The 20,460-nt window shown below is 44.3% G+C and overlaps 1 protein-coding gene across 2 annotated transcripts in view; it reads right to left on the bottom strand.

The window, feature by feature from the left end:
* The window catches only part of ADAMTS12 (ADAM metallopeptidase with thrombospondin type 1 motif 12), a 374,380-nt gene that overhangs the window by 23,450 nt on the left and 330,470 nt on the right, over positions 1–20,460 (bottom strand). For both annotated transcript variants that reach the window (XM_068990670.1, XM_068990671.1), the window contains 3 exons: positions 14,667–14,819; positions 6,223–6,399; positions 172–312 (listed from right to left, as the gene is read on the bottom strand). In XM_068990670.1, coding sequence (XP_068846771.1) covers positions 172–312; positions 6,223–6,399; positions 14,667–14,819 — 471 coding nt within the window. The remainder of the gene's footprint in view (positions 1–171; positions 313–6,222; positions 6,400–14,666; positions 14,820–20,460) is intronic.

The raw sequence follows: 20,460 nt of genomic DNA, 5'->3' as shown, positions 1-20,460 counted from the left end.
TCTGTAAAGCAATTATCCTTCAGTAAAAAATAAATACATAAAACACATGTTAAATCAATGGACACATTAGACATTTACAGGAATAATATATGACTTTTAACATCAAAAGAAAACAAATGCTATTTTTTAAAAAGACTAAAACAAATGAAAGAGGTTATAACTGACTCTTACCGGGTCCCAGTTTCCAGCGGCCCAGTGACAGCAAGGCTGCCCGCTGCAGGGTGCGGTGGACGTGGGCCTTTTGGTCCAGTCACAGAGGCCTGGACAGGTCACTCCTCTCTTCTGAACTCCGCCTCCACAGGAGCTGGAACACTGGTCCACAAGAGGGACAAGGTCAGGGAAAAATCACAAGGTATCATTTTCAGAGATAAAGGGTAGGGATGTGGCCTTTCCCACTGTGTCTGCAGTGCGTGACACTGCACCTGGAAGATGTGAATACTCAGGAGAGCCTGAGTAAATGTTTATTTTAAAAAATACTCGACAGTTCATCTCTAGTTCCATACTCTGTATTTCAACCCATTCCCCCACCCCAATAATTTAGTAAGAGGGTTTTTTTTTTCTTTTCAGTTCAGAAATAATAAAAAAAGAATGTGTCAAATAAGTCTGCAGCTTTTTTTTACTATAATATATTGTTGTTATAAAGATATATAGTTATAAAGATACAGATGTATATCATATAAAACATAACTTTTCTTTAGAGCAGAAATTCCCATGATTGCCAAATTAATTATTTCAAGCGGGGATAAAAAATCAGTTTGGTGAGCACTGGTTCAGTGTTAAATGAGATGAGGCCTAGCCTATCACAGTGCCTCACAAAGTTGATAACAACAAATAGGCCCAGCTGTGCTGTGCTGTTCTGAGTCCCTCAGTCGTGTCCGACTCTTAGTGACCCCATGGACTGAGGCCCTCCAGGCTCCTTTGTCCATGGGGATTCTCCAGGCAAGAATACTGGAGAGGGTTGCCATGCCCTCCTCCAGGGAAACTTCCCGACCCTGGCCCAGCTGTATTAAGTCGAAATCTCAGTGGTTTTACCTGCTCACTGTAGCATGTTCTTAGTGTCTTCACAATCATGTGTATTTGGATGCTTTTCGCCAAAGTATGTAAAAATAAATTACAGACTGCCAAAAGAGCTATTATTCACTTTTAAATAAAGAACCCAAGACAGAGAAAGTCAACAGAATTATATTTTCTTTAACATTTACTATTAATTTGTTATGCACGCTGTTATTAAGAATATTAGTATCTCTGTTGGAACCTGGAACATCCACATCAAGTTCCTCACAATGGCCACTCAGTCAATTCAAAGACAGCAGTGAAACAAGCCCTAAGATCCAGCCCTCCCACCAGCAGGTGAGCCCCAGGCCCGACCCTGCCAGGGCCCACAGCCAGCTGCACCGGAACCTGGCCCCGCCCACCAGTGGGCCAGCAACAGCTCCAAGATCTCCAGGCCATGCCACTAGCCATCATGGGAGGCACAGCCTAGGAATTAACCAGATCAAGCAGAGCCCCACCTACCAGAGCTCCCACAGTAGTCAGTTCGACCACAATAGAAGGGTCCATGCGGCACACATTGGGGGGGAGTACCCTTAGAGCATACACCTCTAGTGACCAAAGGGGAGTGTGCTGCTACCCCATTGGACATCTCCTACACAAGGCCACTTCTGCAAGACTGGGAAATGTGACCAACCTACTCAATAGGAATAAACAACACAGAGAATTAGGCAAAATTAGAAGCCAGAGGAATATGTTCCAAATGAAGGAACAAGACAAAAATCTGAGAAAAAGAACAAAACAAAGTGGAGGCAAATCATCTGCTTGATTAAGGAGGAGTAGTTATAGTGTTAGTCGCTTAGTTGTGTCCATCTCTTTGCGACCCCACAGACTATAGCCCACCAGGCTCCTCTGTTCATGGAGTTCTCCAGGCAAGAATACTGGAGTGGGGTGCCATTCCCTTCTCTAGAGGATCTTCCCAACCCAGGGATCAAACCCAGGTCTCATGCACTGCAGGCAGATTCTTTACCATCTGAGCTATAGGGAAGGTAAAGATCATAAAAATGCTTAACAAATTCAGGAAAAGAGTAAATGAATAATGTGTGAATTTCAATAAAGAATTAGAAAATATAAAGAAAGACCAGACATAGGTGAAAAATACAATAACTGAAATAAAAAGTACATTAGAAAGAATCAGTAGTAGATTAGATATTACAGAAGAACATATCAATGAGTTAGAACAGTAGTGGAAATCACTCAAGCTGAATAGAAAAACAGAAAGAATTTTTTAGAGGCCTCGGAAGAAACCAATTCTGCCAACACCTTGATCTCAGACGTCCAGCTTCTATAACTCTGAGAAAAAATATTTTTGTTGTTTAGGCCAAAAAGCAATAACAGAAACAAAAACAGAGTGAAGTAAGACTTAAAGAAAGGAGACTGATAAAGAAAATTCTGGGGTACATGCAAGACAGCAAAAGAGACACAGATGTATAGAACAGTCTTTTGGACTCTGTGGGAGAGGGAGAAGGTGGGATGATTTGGGAGAATGCCATTGAAACATGTATAATATCATAGAAGAAATGAATTGCCAGTCTAGGTTCAATGCAGGATACAGGATGCTTGGGGCTGGTGCACTGGGATGACCCAGAGAGATGGTATGGGGAGGGAGGGGGGAGGGGGTTCAGGATTGGGAACACGTGTACACCCGTGGTGGATTCATGTTGATGTATGGCAAAACCAATACAGTATTGTAAAGTAAAATAAACTAAAGTTAAAATAAATAAAAAATAAAAAGAAAATTATGGGGATAAGAAGAGGGGGAAAAATCAGAAGATGCTGAATAGTTCAATATGTCAAATGGAAAAAAATTCTGGCCAAGAAACCAAAATATAAAATGTAGGTGTTTTTATTCTGATTAGCTCTGACAGTCCTAATGGAGAGCACACTTCTGCACTAGAATTCTGTTCATCTATTAAAATGGGACTCAGCCTTCCTTCCTCACTACATTAAATTTTAGAATTAAATTTATCCATATTTGAAATGGTGATGTTAATAGGTTTTCTAAGGGTCTGGTGCACTGGCTGCAATGCTCACAAAATAAATTTGAGGTGAGAAGTTTGATTCCTGAAAGAATATAATTCTAAAACGTGTGAGGTTTTTGCTCACTAGAATAATTTTCTAAGCTATATCGTTAAATTTTCCTGAGGTTTCTAGAAGGAAATTAAGATAATTCACCAAAAAATCTTTGAAAAATACTTTTGAGTACTTTGAATAGCACTTTGAAAAATCTTGGTATTTTGAAAAATCTTAATGATGGCATGGTAACAATAACAAAGCAGTCATGATTGCCAACATCATGCCTATCACATCAGGCACTGTGAAATGATACACAGGGAAATGGTACACAATTAACCTTTCTGTTCAATAAAAGAACTAATCTATTGCTTTCCCAGCATTCCAACTTTGAGAGTTAACACGGATCTTTTCCCACTTACTCACTGCTTTTAACCCTATATGAGGAGGGAAGGAGAGGAACCCCACATTTGGGATCCTGTTGTATACCTGTATGCGTGCATACAGACACAGGGCTACCTGGCCAAGAAATCTGCAGGAAGGGGCAAGTGGTCCTCAAAGTGTGGTCCCCAGAGCAACAACTTCAGTATCATCTGGGTACTTCTTAGAAATGCAAAACTTCAGGCCCTACACCAGACTTCTGAATTGGACACCATGGGGATGGGGTTCAGACATCTATCTGTGTGCTGATGAACCCTCCAAGTGATCCTGCAGCATGCTAAAGGTTGCAAACCGGTGAGGGACATTCTCACAGTTGAAAGGCATTTTCCACGGCAAGCAGTTTAGGCGGGGTGACACTCGCTGGAGGGCCCCAGAACATTCCAATGAAGGCATCCATTAGATACTGTGCATATACAGAGCAGCATCACGAGGGCTCAGGAAAAGCGCCTAAAGGTGCCCAGTCCCTAAACAGTCCCCTGACATTTCCGGGGAAATGTTCAACCAACTTCAGTATTTTCTATCCTTACTGTTCCCTCAGAGGAAAGTCTTCCAGCTGTATGGTTTGCTCAGAACACAGCCATTTATAAAGAAGGGCGTTGGGAGGTCTTCAGGAAACAGGCTCATGATTGATGCTCCTTGGAAGAGGAAGTATACAGAATACATCTTTTTCACAACCAGAGAGCAGTTACAATTGGTCATCTTGGATAACTCGCAATTGCAATTTCTCTGACAAGGCTATCTAAGCTCCTCTACAAATTCCAGGATCCTGGAAGCTGTCACCAGGAAAACCCAATGGACAGAGGAGCCTGGTGGGCCACAGTCCAAAGGGTCGCAAAGAGTTGGACATAACTGAGCCACTAAGCATGTCACCAGGCTCAGCAAACATGGAAAACTGAGAGGTGTAAGTCCAGAGCCTGGGAGTGGTAGGCACTTTATGTCCCAGAGCGAGACAGGGAAGGAGGTGAAAGAGAAAGTGGTGGTGGTTGTTGCCCCCAGGAAACACCAGGGGCCTCAGGAACCAGCATGGCCGCTTGACCCAATGGACAGTAAGAAGCTAGAGGGGGTTCAGTCTTCCAGGGTTGGACACTAACTCTGTGTCCCACATTGTGGTTTTCTGTCTTACCTTTTCTAGCATGCAAAGTTATTGACTTACTCTCCTTAGTTCTCTCTTTGCTCCATGTCTATTCAGCTAAATTCTACAGTAAAAAGAGTATAGGAATCAGAATCAAACTGAAGCTTGAATTAATACTCCACCATTTATTTTCTAGTTGTGTAAGCTTTTTAACCTCTGAGTCTCAATTAAATTCTTTCTTTATCTATAAAATGGAATCAGTAAGGCCTACCATCCAGGTTGTTACAAGAATTAAAACAAGTACTGTAGGTAAAATGCCCAGTGCATGGACACACTCAAAACACGCTGGTTTCTTTATTTTCCTCTTATTTCTACCATAGTATAGTTGGGAGTATTTTCTTTTTTATTGAAGCCAATAGGGGAATGAAATCATTATATTTCACCAAAGAACAGTAACTTGGTTTCACATACTGAAGTAGGACAAAGATGAAGCAGAGTCCCAGCCTTTGCAACATAGGATGGAGACACACACACACACACACACACACCCCTCTTTTTATTTGTATAAACAAGGATCTGGGCATTTGAGAGGTAGGACTCTGAAATCATACTGTGTAGAAAGATCTGACCATTATCCCCAGCTTCAGAGGGACATATGATGCTCTGTCCCAAATGCTGCTCATCAAGGTGGTTCATGTACGACTCCCCAGAGGGACCCCAATTCCCCAGTATATCCACTGAGACTAGGTCATAATAAAACATTGAACAGTCACAGTTTAAACCACACAACACAGCCTTCAAATTGTTGGGCCTTTCCAGCCTCCCCACCTGTAACTAGGTAGGACCCTAAGGGGCCTTCCCAGCACAGCCTCACCCCCACCTCCACCTCCCACACCATGTCTTCCACCCGCCTCTTATCTATAGAAAAACTTTAGCCTCCTTGGCCTTCCCCAATTTCCAAAGTGTAAATTTAACCATGAAGTGAGAAAATGCAGAAAGGAAAACAAGCAAGACCATAATAATAATAATAATAATATTGGGCTGGCCATTAAACAAAGTCAAAGACCTTTAGTTCCTTCTCAAGGGCTATAGATAATAATATGAGCCATGTCCTTTGAGCTGTTTTATAGATATTGAAACCCCTATCAGGTGGAAGAAGTTAACTATATGGTACCCACAAGTATGTAGACCCAAGACAGGCTGGACCCAGAAGGCTGATGATGTTGCCTCCTGATTACCTCACTATTAACCAATCCAAAGAATGCCACAAGCTGATCACATCCCCTACCACCATCCCCTCCACCCCATTCTGATTTTAAAAACCTTATCCCGGAAGCCTTCGAGCACTTCAAGCCTTTTAAACACTGACTACCTGGACTCCTTGCTTGGTACACTAGCTACAATAAATGCTACACTTTCCTTCACCACCACCTGGTGTCAATAGATTGGCTTTACTGTGTATGGGCAAGTGACCCACCTGTGGATGAGTAACACACCCAGTGTAAGGTGTGAATGGAAGGAGGCCAGCCACTGGCTGAAAAAGGCCAGCCACTGGTCTGAGGCGCGTGTGGTCTTCCCTGGACTCACCAGGTGACACAGAAATTCATGTTTCCCCAGCTGTGTAGATGGTGCACTAGGCGCAGTACCTGGCTCCAGGGCTCCACCTGCCACTCCTCGCAGGGCTCCAGGTTACAGCTTGTGGTCAGTGGAGGAGGAAGGCCAGCCAGGAAGCGGCAGTGAAATGGCCTCAGGCTCCGGTGGTCCCGGCTGTCCACACACTGAATCTCCCGGATCTGGAAGCCCCCGCTGCAGTTTCTGGAGCACTGTATGGAGAGTGAGAGAAAAGGGGACACCTGAGTCCTTGGCATCAGGCTGTCCATGCCCAGATATCCAGGGGTTTCACAAAGGATCACAAAGTTCCCAGCTTCTAGTTCCCAGCTTCTGGAGAGGTTGGTGGCCTGTCTTTCCTTGCACACTGTGGAGAGAAGAGTCACTCTAGCAGCTCCCCAAGATGGGGCTCCCCGCGTTAGAAATGCAGGTGTGGAAGTGTGAGCACCGGGCGGCAAATCCAGCTGTCACAGACTCACTGTGAGCCCTCAGATGAGCTGCAGAAACACTCTGAGCCTCAGCTGTCGTGTCTGTAAACCGGGGCAACAACTGTTCTACGGGGCTGTCCCGAAGATTACACGGGGGTGGGCTTGGGTGACTCCAGCGCAGCTGTTCCTTAGGAGGTCTGTGTTCACTGGAGGTAAATGCAACCACCCACGAGGGGAGCTCTCTGCCAAGATACACCCAATTACCCCTCAGAATCCTACTGAAAACCTGCTTCCTCCCTGACTCTGGACACAGGATTGGTTACCCCTTTTTAAGGAAAGCAAAGTGAATAACTGCTCAGTGGTTTCATCCAGGGAGTGGGCGAACCTTGTCCTTGGCCCCACTGCCAGGCTTCCCTGCACATCACCATCGCCCATCATCTTTCCTCCTAAGACCACCATCACATGCCTCCATCACCAAGGGTGTTCTCAACGTATGCCCAGTGCAAGCCCTTAAGAGGTCCTCCCTACTCCCCTGCCCATGCCCACACCTTGTGCAGAAGCCCCTGCACTCTGATCCCAGTAAAGGACACTGTTCACCAGCAGGCTGCTGATTTCCTGAAGCTCACAACAAACACGGCTGTCCCCAAGTCACCTATGTTTATGTGGCATATTCAGGACGACTTCTTTGGTTTGCTTTTTGACCTCTTGGACTTTGGAAGCTCCTCCATCCTTCATCTAGGTAAATTTTATTCAACCGTAACTCGAGCTCCCAAGACTTGATCTGCAGTCTGTATAGAATGCTATCATCATCAGTTTCCCTTCAGCTCATCTTGAACGTGCACCTTAGTCTCTCAAGGCCAGTCCTGGCTTGTCTTATCACTGCCCACTTCCAGCTGGGAACCCAAGGTAGGCGGCATGGAGGCTGAGCCCTGAGCTCCTCAGCCCCTCTCCCCTGGATTCTCTGTGGATTAATGACATGTCCTGTGGTCCTTATGTCCTGAATCTTCCTTCCTCCACCCTTTGCTTCTCTTCCTTTAGACTTGGCTTAAATGTCACCTCCTCTGTGAAGTCATCCTTGAACATCTTCTCCAAAGGATATCTATTTCTTTTATTATTCATCTCAAATCCTTTTCTGTTTTCATTGCAAGAACTTGAAATGTGAAACAACTTCTATTCATTCTGTTCATCTTTTCTGTTAAACTGTTTCACTGTCCTGAAGCTGGAAACCCATCTGTCTTGGTTACCACTGTGTCTTGAGCATACAGCATGCAGCCAGGCACGGCACAGATACTCCTCACAGCGTGTGCAATGACTATATGAATTCTGAGAAAAGGGAAATTGGGGATTCCCAGTGGGCCAAAGAGCTCTGTGGTTACCATGGGGATAAAGAACATCTTCTTCACCCTCTCAATCTTTCCATCAATGATCTCATTACATCTTGGCTGAGAAAATACACCACCACCAAAGCCCACTGCTGTAAGGTATGTTTTCATCTGGCCCCTTCTCTACTTGGTAAAACACCATGTTCCCTTTCTGGCTATGGTGGAATAGTCATAATTGTAGTATTGTGGATGGCAAAAGAAAGTTTCTCAGAACCTTTCATTAGAGGTTCCTCCCAAAATACTGATCCCCCTTTCTTTGCCATTTGGCAGACAGTGCAAGTCACCTGAATACAAAACTTGTGTTGCAGCATAGCAGATATGGGCCCATGTGACAAGGGGGCAGATGGATGCTCTAATGCCTCCATAAATCAAGGGTATCTAGCTTCTCAGAAATAAGCAACACTTGCCAGACAGCCCCCCAAAAGCAAATTCAAAACCTCATTTGCCTGCCATGCTGTAAGCACACAGAGAACGAAATAACTGCCAGTTTAAAATCAGCCACAGAACAAACATGCAGAAAATGTTACACAAAGCAGCCCTTTGTTTGACAGATTTCCAGGAAATAACCCATGGTTAAGACAAGAGGGCTCTTTATTAGGGATAGGAATTTTACAAGACATAGTGTACAATGAGGGTTTCTTTTCTTATTTTTCATTTGTTGCTACAATCTGTTACTCCTAGAGTTTTCAAATTAGCATTACCCTTTTGTCAAAGAGTGCATTCACATTCAGTGGGAAATGAAGTTGATTAATACATTGAAGTAAATATTGAGGGAAGGCACTCATTAAATCTGTGACTTTTCTATTTCATTTTCAGAAGGGCCTCTGATTCAGTTAGCAGGAGGAAAGTGGCAGGGCATTAAATCACTCCACTTTGAAAACTGCTCTGCCTTGGTGTGTCGAATGCCAATTACTATATTCATTTTCTTATTGCCCTAAAGGAAGGCTATTTATATTCCTGTTTTCCTAACCTGGAGCCCGTGGACCAGACTGAGGACAGGAGCCAGGCTAAGGAGAATAGAAGGACTGGCTAATGCTCACGTGTGACCAAACAGGTCTAACCATTTTCTGGTTCCCACGCCAGTCTGTTTAACTGATGTGATCGGCAAACCAGACTGAGTTAGAATGAAGAATCCTCTTAGCTTACAGGAGCCACTGGCAGAGAGAAAAATGACACGCTCACAACCAGTTCTTCCTTGTGTCGTTTCTGATTTACGGAGCCATCCTGATACATTTTCCATGTTGGACTCCTACCTAGTGTTCAAATGGGTATAGTGAAATTAACCAACCTGGAATTGGGAGTCAGAGACTGCATTCAAGTAGCGCCCTGACACCACGTGGCTTTGTGACTGTACTTCTACAAGCCTCTGTTTTCTCCATCAGCATTAAAAAGAAGATAAATTGGATGATTAAACTCTTCCAAGATTCTAGAGTGATATAAGTGTCTGGGATCACTGGACTTGTATTATGCTTTGGTTTCAGAATATTTTCTTGCTCTCCAGAAGTACTAAGCAAGGACATGGAATATTTTATGCTCCTTTCCTAAAACTAAGCAGATTCATAAGACTCTTAAGATCACTCAAAAATTATTCATTCCAAAAATTCTATTTTGAACAGCACCAAAAGTCATTCATCTGTCTACTCCTCTACCCCATCCCCACGTCACTTCCTCTCTGCTATTAGGTACTTGTCTATGTGCCAGCTTCTGTATGCCAATCTAGCAGAAGGAAAAAGTCATGCAATGAACAGAAGTCATAAGGATGATATGTCATACGTTGTTCATGATCCAGTGAAGGAACAAAGGAGGAGGTGGTTGATTTTGCTTGAAGAAGGAAAGGCTCGAAAAGAGGAGCCAAACCTTGAACTGTATTATGTAACATGGGTAAATGCTCACTCAGCTGGCAAAGAGTGTGGGGGACATTCAGGGTGGAAAGAATGACGTACGCAAGTGGAGTGGAGCACAAGGCTTGTTCGGGAACATGTCCATCAGAATGCTGGAACGGAGGGTGTGGATGGAGAAAGAGAGATGGGAAGGGGCCAGGATAAAGGATCTCATGGTTGGAACATCACTCCTCAGCTGAAGTGGAATTGGGTTCATGCTTTCTCTGAGTCTAAAGGCTTTCTTTAATTGTTGTTCTTTTCTCACTTAGAGATTCCCTTAATCTAAAACACCTGGGGCTTCCAAGAGCAGGTAATAGGTTAGACCTACAGTAAATAATACCAAAAGAAAATAAATGCAGTGATTTTTAGTGTATTATTTTCCTTCTAGCTGGTCAATTTTTGCTTTCTCGGCACAGAAGCCCCCCTATAACATGCAATTCTCTGTTAATGAAATTTTACACACTGGGCTTCAATATGTTTCTGGAAACGTTATATATGAAAGTCTGTATTTAGCAAGACAGGAGCTCTTTTCCTATATTATTCATTTGTAAAAGTTCAGAACCAAAAAAAAAAAAATGTAGCACTGAATGTTATGAAACTCAAGGTCATAAGAAAAGGTTGCCACTTTTATTTTCCAAATAATGTGACAGATAATAAAGTCAGCTACTGTTAAAATAAAATTGCAACACTGCCTAGGTGGGGAGGCAGAGCATTCCAAGAAAATGTAAAAATCTTTGATTCATTTCAGAAATATCAAAACCTGTTAGACTGAGCTATGAGAAGTTATTATCATTCTGAGAGAGATAATAAAGAGGTTGTTAAATCACCAGTTTACAAAACTGCCGGAGGTACAGTCAAAATGTTCAGTCAGGAAGTGTGTGATGAGGGTGTCAACTTTGGTGTCAAACCCAACGGAAGGTTTTTTAAGCTCATCTTTGTCACTTATTGCATTTCTTTCAGCACAAGAATCAAAGAATCAGTTCTTTTTCCTTAGACAAAATTTAATGTTCTGAAATTGGCATGCGTCTTAAACTGACATGCATATTTATTAGGCAGTGTTTCCTTTCTTTCTGAAAAGCTGTCATTACACTGATGAGTGTTCCCCCAGTTGCTGGTTTTTCAGAATTGAGAGTATCAGTACCAATGGATCATGTGCTAGTGATTTAAACCCTCTAAGCCTTCACTTCCTCAGTGGGAATTATAAACAAGGTCCTTTACTGGATGAAAATAAAATTGTTCATCTAAAATTCTTGTGCAGTGTCAGGCATGTAGTGGTATTTGGTGAGTGCCAGGACACCAAGGAGGTCAAGTCTGCCAAAGTTCATGGAGGACCCTGACTGCTTAGTACTGGGGAGAGGAGACTTGATGGATTGACAGGACTTACTCCACTGCCCCCTGTCCACAGTCCCCTGCCCCAAGTCCAGGAAGCCAGAAGTTAGTAAACACCTGAGAACTACTCCTAGCCTTTACCCAGAGCTCAAAGTTCACCCAAGGCTTTATCTGAACAGTGTTTTACCATTTACAAAGTGGTTTCATGAACATTCTTTGACTTGTACAACTTTATGAAGTTGGTAGAGGCCATATGATGTACTTCATTTCCCAGAGGTGAGAAAACTACAGTTCCTAAGAGGCTGGGAGAAAGGATTAGCACCCTATGCTGGTGACAGTGTGTGTGCTAGTGTGCTAAGTCACTCCAGTCGTGTCTGACTCTTCGTGACCCTATGAACTGTAGCCTGCTCGGCTCCTCCATCCATGAGATTCTCCAGGCAAGAATACTGGAGTGGGTTGCCATGCCCTCCTCCAGGGGAATCTTTCCAACCAAGGGATTGAACCCAGGTCTCCTGCATTGCAGGCAGATTCTTTACCATCTGAGCTGCCAGGGAAGCTCTTGGTGACAGAGTGGGGCTGCCAACCCAGACATGTCTGATCCCAGGCCCAGGGCTGCTTCTAAAATTCAATTCTGTAGAACTCTGCTTTCTCCAGTATGCCTCTGGGACAAACCTAAAGACCATTACCTTAACTTTGTTTCAGATAGATCAATGCATGAAGAAGAAGCAAGCCATTCCAAAAACAACTTCTGGACTTTGTAAAGGTAGAGATCTTAATACACAGGCTCATTGTACTGTCACAAATATGAGAAAGTATCCACAGCAGTTGTATCAGGACTCCATCAAGGAGACGAATGGTGCTGGAGACAGAAGCCTGTAAAACAGCTGCAATTCAGACTGCACACACAGCAGTGGGGAGTTTCTGGTGAGTAATCTGGGGGACCTCAGGAGAGATCCCTGTGGCTTTAGGTGAGGCTGTGGCATACCCTTCGTGCTGTGAGATTAAAGTGTCTCTGGATCTGGGCTTGTGGCTGGTGGGATAATGCAGAAAGACTCAAGATCAAATTAGAATTCACTCCTCTGAGAAAGTGTTTGTGAAAAGGAGAACCATCGAGTTGGCAGAATTTAAATCCTCTGGATGGGCTTCCCTGGTGGTTCAGATGGTAAAGAATCCACCTGCTGACATGGGAGACACGTGTTCGAGCCCTGGGGCAGAAAGATCCCCTGGAGAAGGAAATGGCAACCCATTCCAGTATTCTTGCCTGGGAAATCCCATGGACAGGGGAGCCTGGCAGGCTACAGTCCATGGGGTCACTAAAGAGCCTGACAAGACTCAGCAACTAAAACAACAGAAACAACAAACTCTGGATATTTAAAGATAAAAGCAGGGGTATGTTTTCCTACTCTAGGCTTGGAGGTCTGCCTCTGAGTAAGTTTAAGAGTCCCAGCAGAACAGTGCAACTAAGATGCCCTTCAAATCTTTCCTAGTACATGATTTGGACTTCAGACATCCAAACGGGCTGGCTAATAATGTGGCAGTCAAAAATTTAGTCACCGAAATTTAGTGTCATTCAGGAACCAAAGTCTAGGATAAAATTTGAATCAGCATCTCTAGGATAAACGGAAGTCCCGCATTCAATATTCCTATTGATAGAAAAAAAACAGACGTCAGGGCAATTGACTTTCAGGAGTTAAATGGGGTCTTTGACCTAAGGTTCATCTATTATCCTGAGGGAGGACATAGGATAGTACTGACAGGGATGGAGTAACTCTGAGGATTTGAGTTTAGACATGGTGGTCACCACGTTCTGGCAGAACTTGGTGATGTGTCCAAGATAGCTTCTATAACACACCAGGAGTGGCACAGGGGTTAATAAGTGTATTGGCAAGCCTCCTGGCCATGACAGAGAAGAGACCCAGAGGCTGACAGGGCAGGGATGAGCTGCCAGAGCAGGGCTTCCTTCAGGGGGTCTGACCCCAAGCTACTGGCTCTCCCATTCTGGTTTTATATCAGATAGAATTCCTGGAATTTTACACTGGACTGACCTTTTTAAAAAGTGTGAGCTATTTCACACATCTGCCCTTTTTATGAGCCATGTAATTTCCAAGAAAAGGATTAGTCCCAGTGATGGGAAAGTGGAAATTTAGGACTTGGTCAACATTTGGCAAGGTCAGGGACAGAAATGTTTCTTGAAATTTTTCTGGATAGGAAGAGAATTTGTAGATAGGCATTTGGTCCCTTTTGGAATTTGTTATGAGTTGGAAGAGAAAAAAAAAACAAACAGAACCAGCATTCATTCCTTCAAGAAAAACTGTATGAGAACAGAAGAAAGGCAGGTTGGCAGGAATCAAAGAAATGTGTGGTGATTTTCTCAGGGAGCAGCCATACTTTCTCTCTCTTGCCAAAGCTCAGAGCCTTTCTTTGGGAAAGGGGGCCTATTGCAGATTAATGACAGAGCCTGCTCCTGTCTGTCAGGTAAGCCTGCCAGGAGAACCAGAGACGGCCAGTGAGACACCTCGTGGTCCTGCTTGTCTGGAGACCTGAGTTTTCCACCAGATGAGGGTGCTAACAGATGCCAGCCTCCCCAAACTTCTGGGCAGCTCTTTCTCCTTCTGAGTTAAGGCCATCAAGGGAAACTGGCTCCTCAGAGAGAAGACAGGTGCCTACAAGGTGTCTTGGTGTGAGGGGGTATGGGGGGGTGTGCTTGGCAACAGAGGATGTATGCACAGCTCACACCTCTGCACCCCTCCTGCCAAGTGGCTCTGAATCCCACCCTGACCAGTGTCTCTATGACCTGGGTACATCTGTATCCTCCAAGGGCTGGCTCAGCCCCATCACAGTGACAGGCAGTCTGGGCCTGATTGCTGCCCAGAAAAACCAAGGCCAACCAATCCTAAGACCTGACAAAGCCTTTCACCAGGGCCTATACAGTCAGCACGGAGAAATGAGTAACCACTCTAGGTTAGCAAGGACAGGAACATCGCACTTCAAAGAGATCAATATAGGAAAGATGCTTTTAAAGACCAAGCTTTGATGTTTCAGCTTTCTTTTCATTTGGAGTCTGGCAGATTCCATGCTTTGTGAGCAGCTGCTGAACCATGATTTAATTATACATGTGCTCATGTATCATTAATTATAACGTTCAGTTTAAGCAATTTAGAAATAGTGTTGCAGGCTGGACAAGCAAATTAAATTACACAAATTTAACTTCTTTCTTTCTCAGTGTATCCGGTAAGGGAGGACAAGCGGATAAAAACACGTGGGCTAATGAAAACTCCGTGCTTGCTCTAAGGCTACTGTGTAGCTGAAAGTAGGCTTATGACACCTGTGGTTCACTCATCTGCCAGTTTATCACAGAAAAGGGAAGAAGGGAGGCAGGAAGGGAAGCAGGAAAGCTACTATAGCAAATGGTGTAAGTCCCTCCACCTCCGCCCCCCAAAACACGGCTGAGCTGATCAATTACCTTGCTCCAGTTTCCCACTTTCCAGCCAGCGCAGGGACGGAGGTGGCACCTCTTGGCCGGGTCTGGCCTCTGCAGGGCGGCACAGTCGGAATCCACCTGGGTGCTGCACTGCACGCTCCGCCAGTAGGTCCCCAGCCCGCACGTGGTGGAGCACTGCCCGGGGAGGAGGGAGAGATGATAGAGGCTCAGGGCTGCTTCCTCACGTACACCCCACCCCACCCCACCCCACCCTGGAGGCAGGGGTGCTCCATCTTGGCTACTCACTAAACCTGCCTGCAGAGCTTCAGAAACTTACCAGCGCTGGGGCTCCAGCCCCAAACAATCTGCATGGCTGAGGGTAGGGCTCAGGCAGGAGTAGTTAAAAAAACAAACCCCAGGTGATTCTAATAAGCAGCCAGGGTTGAGAATCCCTGATTTCTATGTGGGAGGAAAACCCAGTGCAAATGGAAATTTGCTTCCCTTTAAAAAGTATCCTGGCCAGAAGGTCTATGGAATGACTACGAGCGACAGGCACACTGCTGCATTTCATCAATGCTGTTCATGGGAAGGGAAGAGTAGAAACTAGCCTAGGTCAACAGTTTTTTCAACTGGCTCATTTATGGAGGTAAATGGGCTTCCCTGGTGGCTCAGTGGTAAAGAATCAGCCTGGCAATGCAGGAGAGGTGGCTTCGATCCCTGGGTCAGGAAGGTCCCTTGAAGAAGGAAATGGCAACTCACTCCAGTGTTCCTACTAGAAAATCCCATGGATGGAGGAGTCTACAGGCGGACTACAGTCCATGAGGTCACAAAGAGTCAGACACAACTGAGCAACTGAGCACTGTATTATGTGTGTATATATACTAGTGAGCCACCAGCGAAGTACATTTATCTCCATAAATGAGCCAGTTGAAAAAACTGTTGACCTAGGCTATTTTCTACTCTTCTCTTTCCATGAACAGCATTGATGAAATGCAGCAGCATGCCTGTAGCTCGTAGTCATTCCACAGACCTATGTGTGTGTGTGTGTATATATATATATACACACATAATACATATATACACATAATTCATATATATACATAGTACATATATACACATATACATAATACATATATATATATATAATATGAAAGTGAAAGTCACTCAGTCATGTCTGACACTTTGTGACCCCATGGACTATACAGTCCATGGAATTCTCCAGGCCAGAATACTGGAGTGGGTAGCCTTTCCCTTCTCCAGGGGATCTTCCCAACCCAGGGATTGAATCCAGTTCTCCCACATTGCAGGAGGATTCTTTAAGCGAGCTGAGCCACCAGGGAAACCCAGGAATACTAGAATAGGTAGCCTATCCCTTCTCCAGGGTATCTTCCCGAGCCAGGAGTGAAACTGGGGTCTCCTACATGGCAGGCAGATTCTTAACCAGCTGAGCTACCAGGGAAGCCCATATATATAATATATATTAGAGATAATAACAGCTGAAGTGCATAGACTCATTGCACTAGTGGCCCCACTGTTCACACCCATGCTATTTGCAATGGACTTCACAGCTCCTCTCATCAAATGATAGAATGTATTTCCCCAGTTGTTGAATCAGGACTGTTATTTCACTTTTCTTTTGCCAAGAAATTGCAGTGGATGATGCTGTGCAAGTTCTTAAGAAATCTTGCTTGTTCCAGTTCTCTGTCTTGGACCCTTGTCTCTGCCATGAAAATAAAACTGGCTAACCTACTGAAGGATGAGAGATCATGTGAAATTGAGCTGGGTGACCCAGCTGAGGCCATCCCAGACCAGCCAGGCTTCAGCCAACCCTTTACCAGATGCATGACAAGCCAAGCTGAGATCAGCTAAGCTCAGCCTGGGTCAGAAGACACGTTCAGCAACCCACAGACTCATGGACAAAAATGAACGTTTACTGAGGTTTTATGGTTGGTTGTTGTATAGCACTATTGTAATAGACATTGGATACAACTACACAACAGTTACTTTTCCTATATTTTCTCTAACCTTGGAGACTCAGGATACAATTAGAATTCTGCAGTTGACTAATTGTGTGATCTTTGGTGGTTTCCTAACTTCTCTAGCAAGTAAAACTGGTGGTAACACTAGGACCTCATTTATTAAGTTGCTGTGAGAACAGTAGAGTTAATCCACGCACAAAGTGAGGGCTCTAGAAATGCTACCTATAAACATAGCAGTGTAGCTGAAGCTCCAATACTTTGGTCACCTGATGCGCAGAGCCGACTCTTTAGAGAAGACTCTGATGCTAGGAAAGATTTAAGGCAGGAGGAGAATGGGACGACAGAGAATGAGATGGTTGGATGACATCACCAACTCAATGGACATGTGATTGAGCAAGCTCCGGGAGATAGTGAAGGACAGGGAAGCCTAGCATGCTGCAGTCCATGGGTGGCAAACAGTCGGACACAGCTGAGCGACTGAATAACAACAACACACACAGCACATAACAACACACATAGTATACCTGCCAAGTCAGCGTTATGAGTCCCACTTTCCAGATTTCTGGGGCCCAGAGAGCTTAGCAGTCATGTTTGAGGTCACACAGACACTACAATGTTAATTTTACACCATGGCAAGGAGAAAAACAGTGTTTGTTACAAACCCAGGACAGGAGCAGTGTGCCTGCTGATGTCTGTAGCTCTTTGTGCCATATTTACGTGGTAAATAAACATGTATCTCTGGGGCTCTGAGTCTGGTCCTGTAGGGTTCAGATGTGAGCAGACATTTGTTTAATTCCTTTTTGACAATTTCTATTTAGGCAGCAAACAAGTCCAAAGACAAAGATGACAGGAGGACATTCATAGAATGCAGTAAGCAAAAGGGGATTCCACTGATCGTCTCTTATGTCGGTTTAAAATTGGGAGTGGGCTGCAGAGAACAGAAGATCCCAAGGAGGGAGAGGAATAGCTTCTCTTTGTCCTGGGAACCTTCTCCCTCGTTCCAGCCAGTGACCCTGTGATAACTGATTTACCAGGTCAAGGAGCAGGTATTGGGGTGTTCAGAACTGGAACTGCCGTGCAGGGCTATATCAGAATCAAGTGAAAACTGCTGTGAAAGGCTGTGGAAAATTATAGTCACTTCCATTTACACGACTGTACCGCATACAATTCACTGACTGGCCCAGGGCATCTGACTGAATGAAGAGGCCGTGAGATGAGAAGTGATCTTCTGTCGCAATGAGATCCACACCCATGCACACTGTGAAGCTCCTGAGTTTTCTGTCTTGTAATATATCTCAAAGCAAATACTTACTGAGCACTTCCTATATGCCTGACACTCTTCTACACAGTTATTCCTCTTATTTCATAATAATCGTATGAATCAGGCATTGTCATCCTCATTTTAAAAATGAGAAAACGGGTGTGGAGAAAACATACAGAGTAAGTGATGGAGCTAATACTCAAACCCAGAATGTCTGCTTTCAAGTTTTATGTCTATACACAATATGAACTTGGTTTTGGTGGCTTAGATGGTAAAGAATCTGCCTGCAGTGCAGGAGCCCTGGGCTTGGTCCCTGGGTCAAGAAGATCCCCTGGAGAACGGATTGGCTACCCATTCCAGTATTCTTGCCTGGAGAATCCCATGGACAGAGGAGCCTGGTGGGTTATACTCCATGGGTTCACAAAGAATCAGACATACACATTTAATATTTGAAATCACAAGTAGTTAGAGGAATATGCTGTGAACAGCCCTTCAGCACAGGACAGAAAGTGGGAGGACAAGGTAAGAGAGATTTCTGATCGAATGCTAAGGAACTTGAGAACTTACTTCCAATATTAAACAGCAAGAAAGTCTTTACGGAAGAAGCAGCTCAAAGCTTGATACTGAAGAACAGGTAGGATTTATTAATAAAAGAAGGAGAAGGAAGTTTCAGGCAGAGAAAACCATGGAAACAAAGGCACTGAGCTGAGATGAGCAGAAGGTTTAGTGGAAACACAGCAGTTGAGATTTGCTAGGCTTAGGTGGGTGAAGGCATAGGACATAGTATGTTGAAAGCTGAATCATTCAAGGATGTGAAGGCTGTTGGATATTAGAGTGGACTTTATATGATCTGATATGCAATGAAGAGACATTAGCAATTTATGAGTAGGTGTTTGGAATGATTAGGAAATCCCTTTCGGAAGAGTAATATGGCAATACATTGCTTGTGATGATATGTGGAAAGCATTGGGGAGAGGAGAGATAGTAAGTACCCAGACCAGCAAGGGCAAGGGTCCTAACTAGAGTAGCGACTGAGCGTCCACCATTCTCGACCACTGTGGCTCTATCGGCATTTTGGATTTCCCACAACGTCACAGGACCCTCGTGATCTGTGGCTCCTAGACTCTGAATGCTGGCATCAGCCCCTCCACCAGCACAGTAATAAACAAAGCATCCCTGCTTTTTTTTTATATGCCACCCAGCAGCAGACTGGAAAACACGGGGCCTAAATGAGCAGGAAATACAGAGATGACAGACATGATGTTTTTATTTCCTGTTCATTGAGGCCTCCCCAGTGGCTCAGTGGTAAAGAAACTGCCTGCAATGCAGGAGACGTGGGTTCAATCCCTGGGTTGGGAAGATCCCCTGGAGAAGGAAATGGCAACCCACTCCAGTATTCTTTTTTTCAATTAATTGATTTATTTTAATTGGAGACTAATTACTTTACAATATTCTGGTTGTTTTCACCATACATCAACATGAATCAGCCACAGGTGTACAGATGTCTCCCCATCCTGAACCCCCTTCCCACTTCCCTCCCCACCCCATCCCTCTGGGTTGTCCCAGAGCACCAGCTTTGAGTGCCCTGCTTCATGCATTGAACTTGCACGGGACATTTATTTAACACATGGTAATATACATGTTTCAATGCTATTCTCTCATATCGTCCTACCCTCTCCTTCCATGGAGTCGAAAAGTCTGTTCTTTACATCTGTGTCTCTTTTGCTGTCTTGCATATAGGGTCATCATTACCATCTTTCTAAATTCCATATATATGTGTTAATATATACTGTATTGGTGTTTCTCTTTCTGCCTTACTTCACTCTGTATAATAGGCTCCAGTTTCGTCCACCTTATTAGAACTGACTCAAATGCAGTCTTTTTTTTTTATAGCTGAGTAATATTCCATTGTATATATGTACCACAACTTCCTTATCCATTCCTCTGGCAATGGACATCTAGGTTGCTTCCATGTCCTAGCTACTGTAAACAGTGCTGCAACGAACATCCCACTGCAGTATTCTTGTCTGGAGACTCCCATGACAGAGGAGCCTGGCGGGCTACAGTCCATGGGGTGGCAAAAGAGTTGTACATGACTGAGCAACTAAACAAGTAAACAGGAAATAAAGAGAAGATGACAGACATGATGAGAGGACAGACACAGACCCAAAAAACTGTGAGGGTTTTTCTAGTAGGACAGGGAAGCCTGATATCAGTGGTTATCCTGGGCTTCCTAAGGTGTAGTGGCTGAGTGGCCAATGAGACCGTTCTAGGGAGGGACAATCCTGAAGAAACAACTTCAGAGATGGGTAGAATAAAAAATCAGGGGACAGTGGAAATTCACAACCCAAAGTTTTCATTCTGAATCCTGATCCTCTCAGACAGTTCTGTGTATTAAACGTTTTGTTTCAAAAGACGCTTAAAGGGCGCAGGCACCAAGCCCAGTCATGTAGGGGACTCCTGCCAAATGTTGACTTCTAGTCTCATATTACCCTTGTAGCTTTAAAAACCTCTGCTGCTGCGGCTGCTACTAAGTCACTTCAGTCATGTCTGACTCTGTAAGACCCCATAGAAGGCAGCCCACCAGGCTCGCCCA

Source organism: Capricornis sumatraensis, chromosome 18 (assembly GCF_032405125.1).
Source record: "Capricornis sumatraensis isolate serow.1 chromosome 18, serow.2, whole genome shotgun sequence".
In the NCBI taxonomy this organism is placed as follows: Eukaryota; Metazoa; Chordata; class Mammalia; order Artiodactyla; family Bovidae; genus Capricornis; species Capricornis sumatraensis.
The sequence above is the reverse complement of the archived record's forward strand: the minus strand, read 5'-3'. Positions and strand labels throughout refer to the sequence as shown.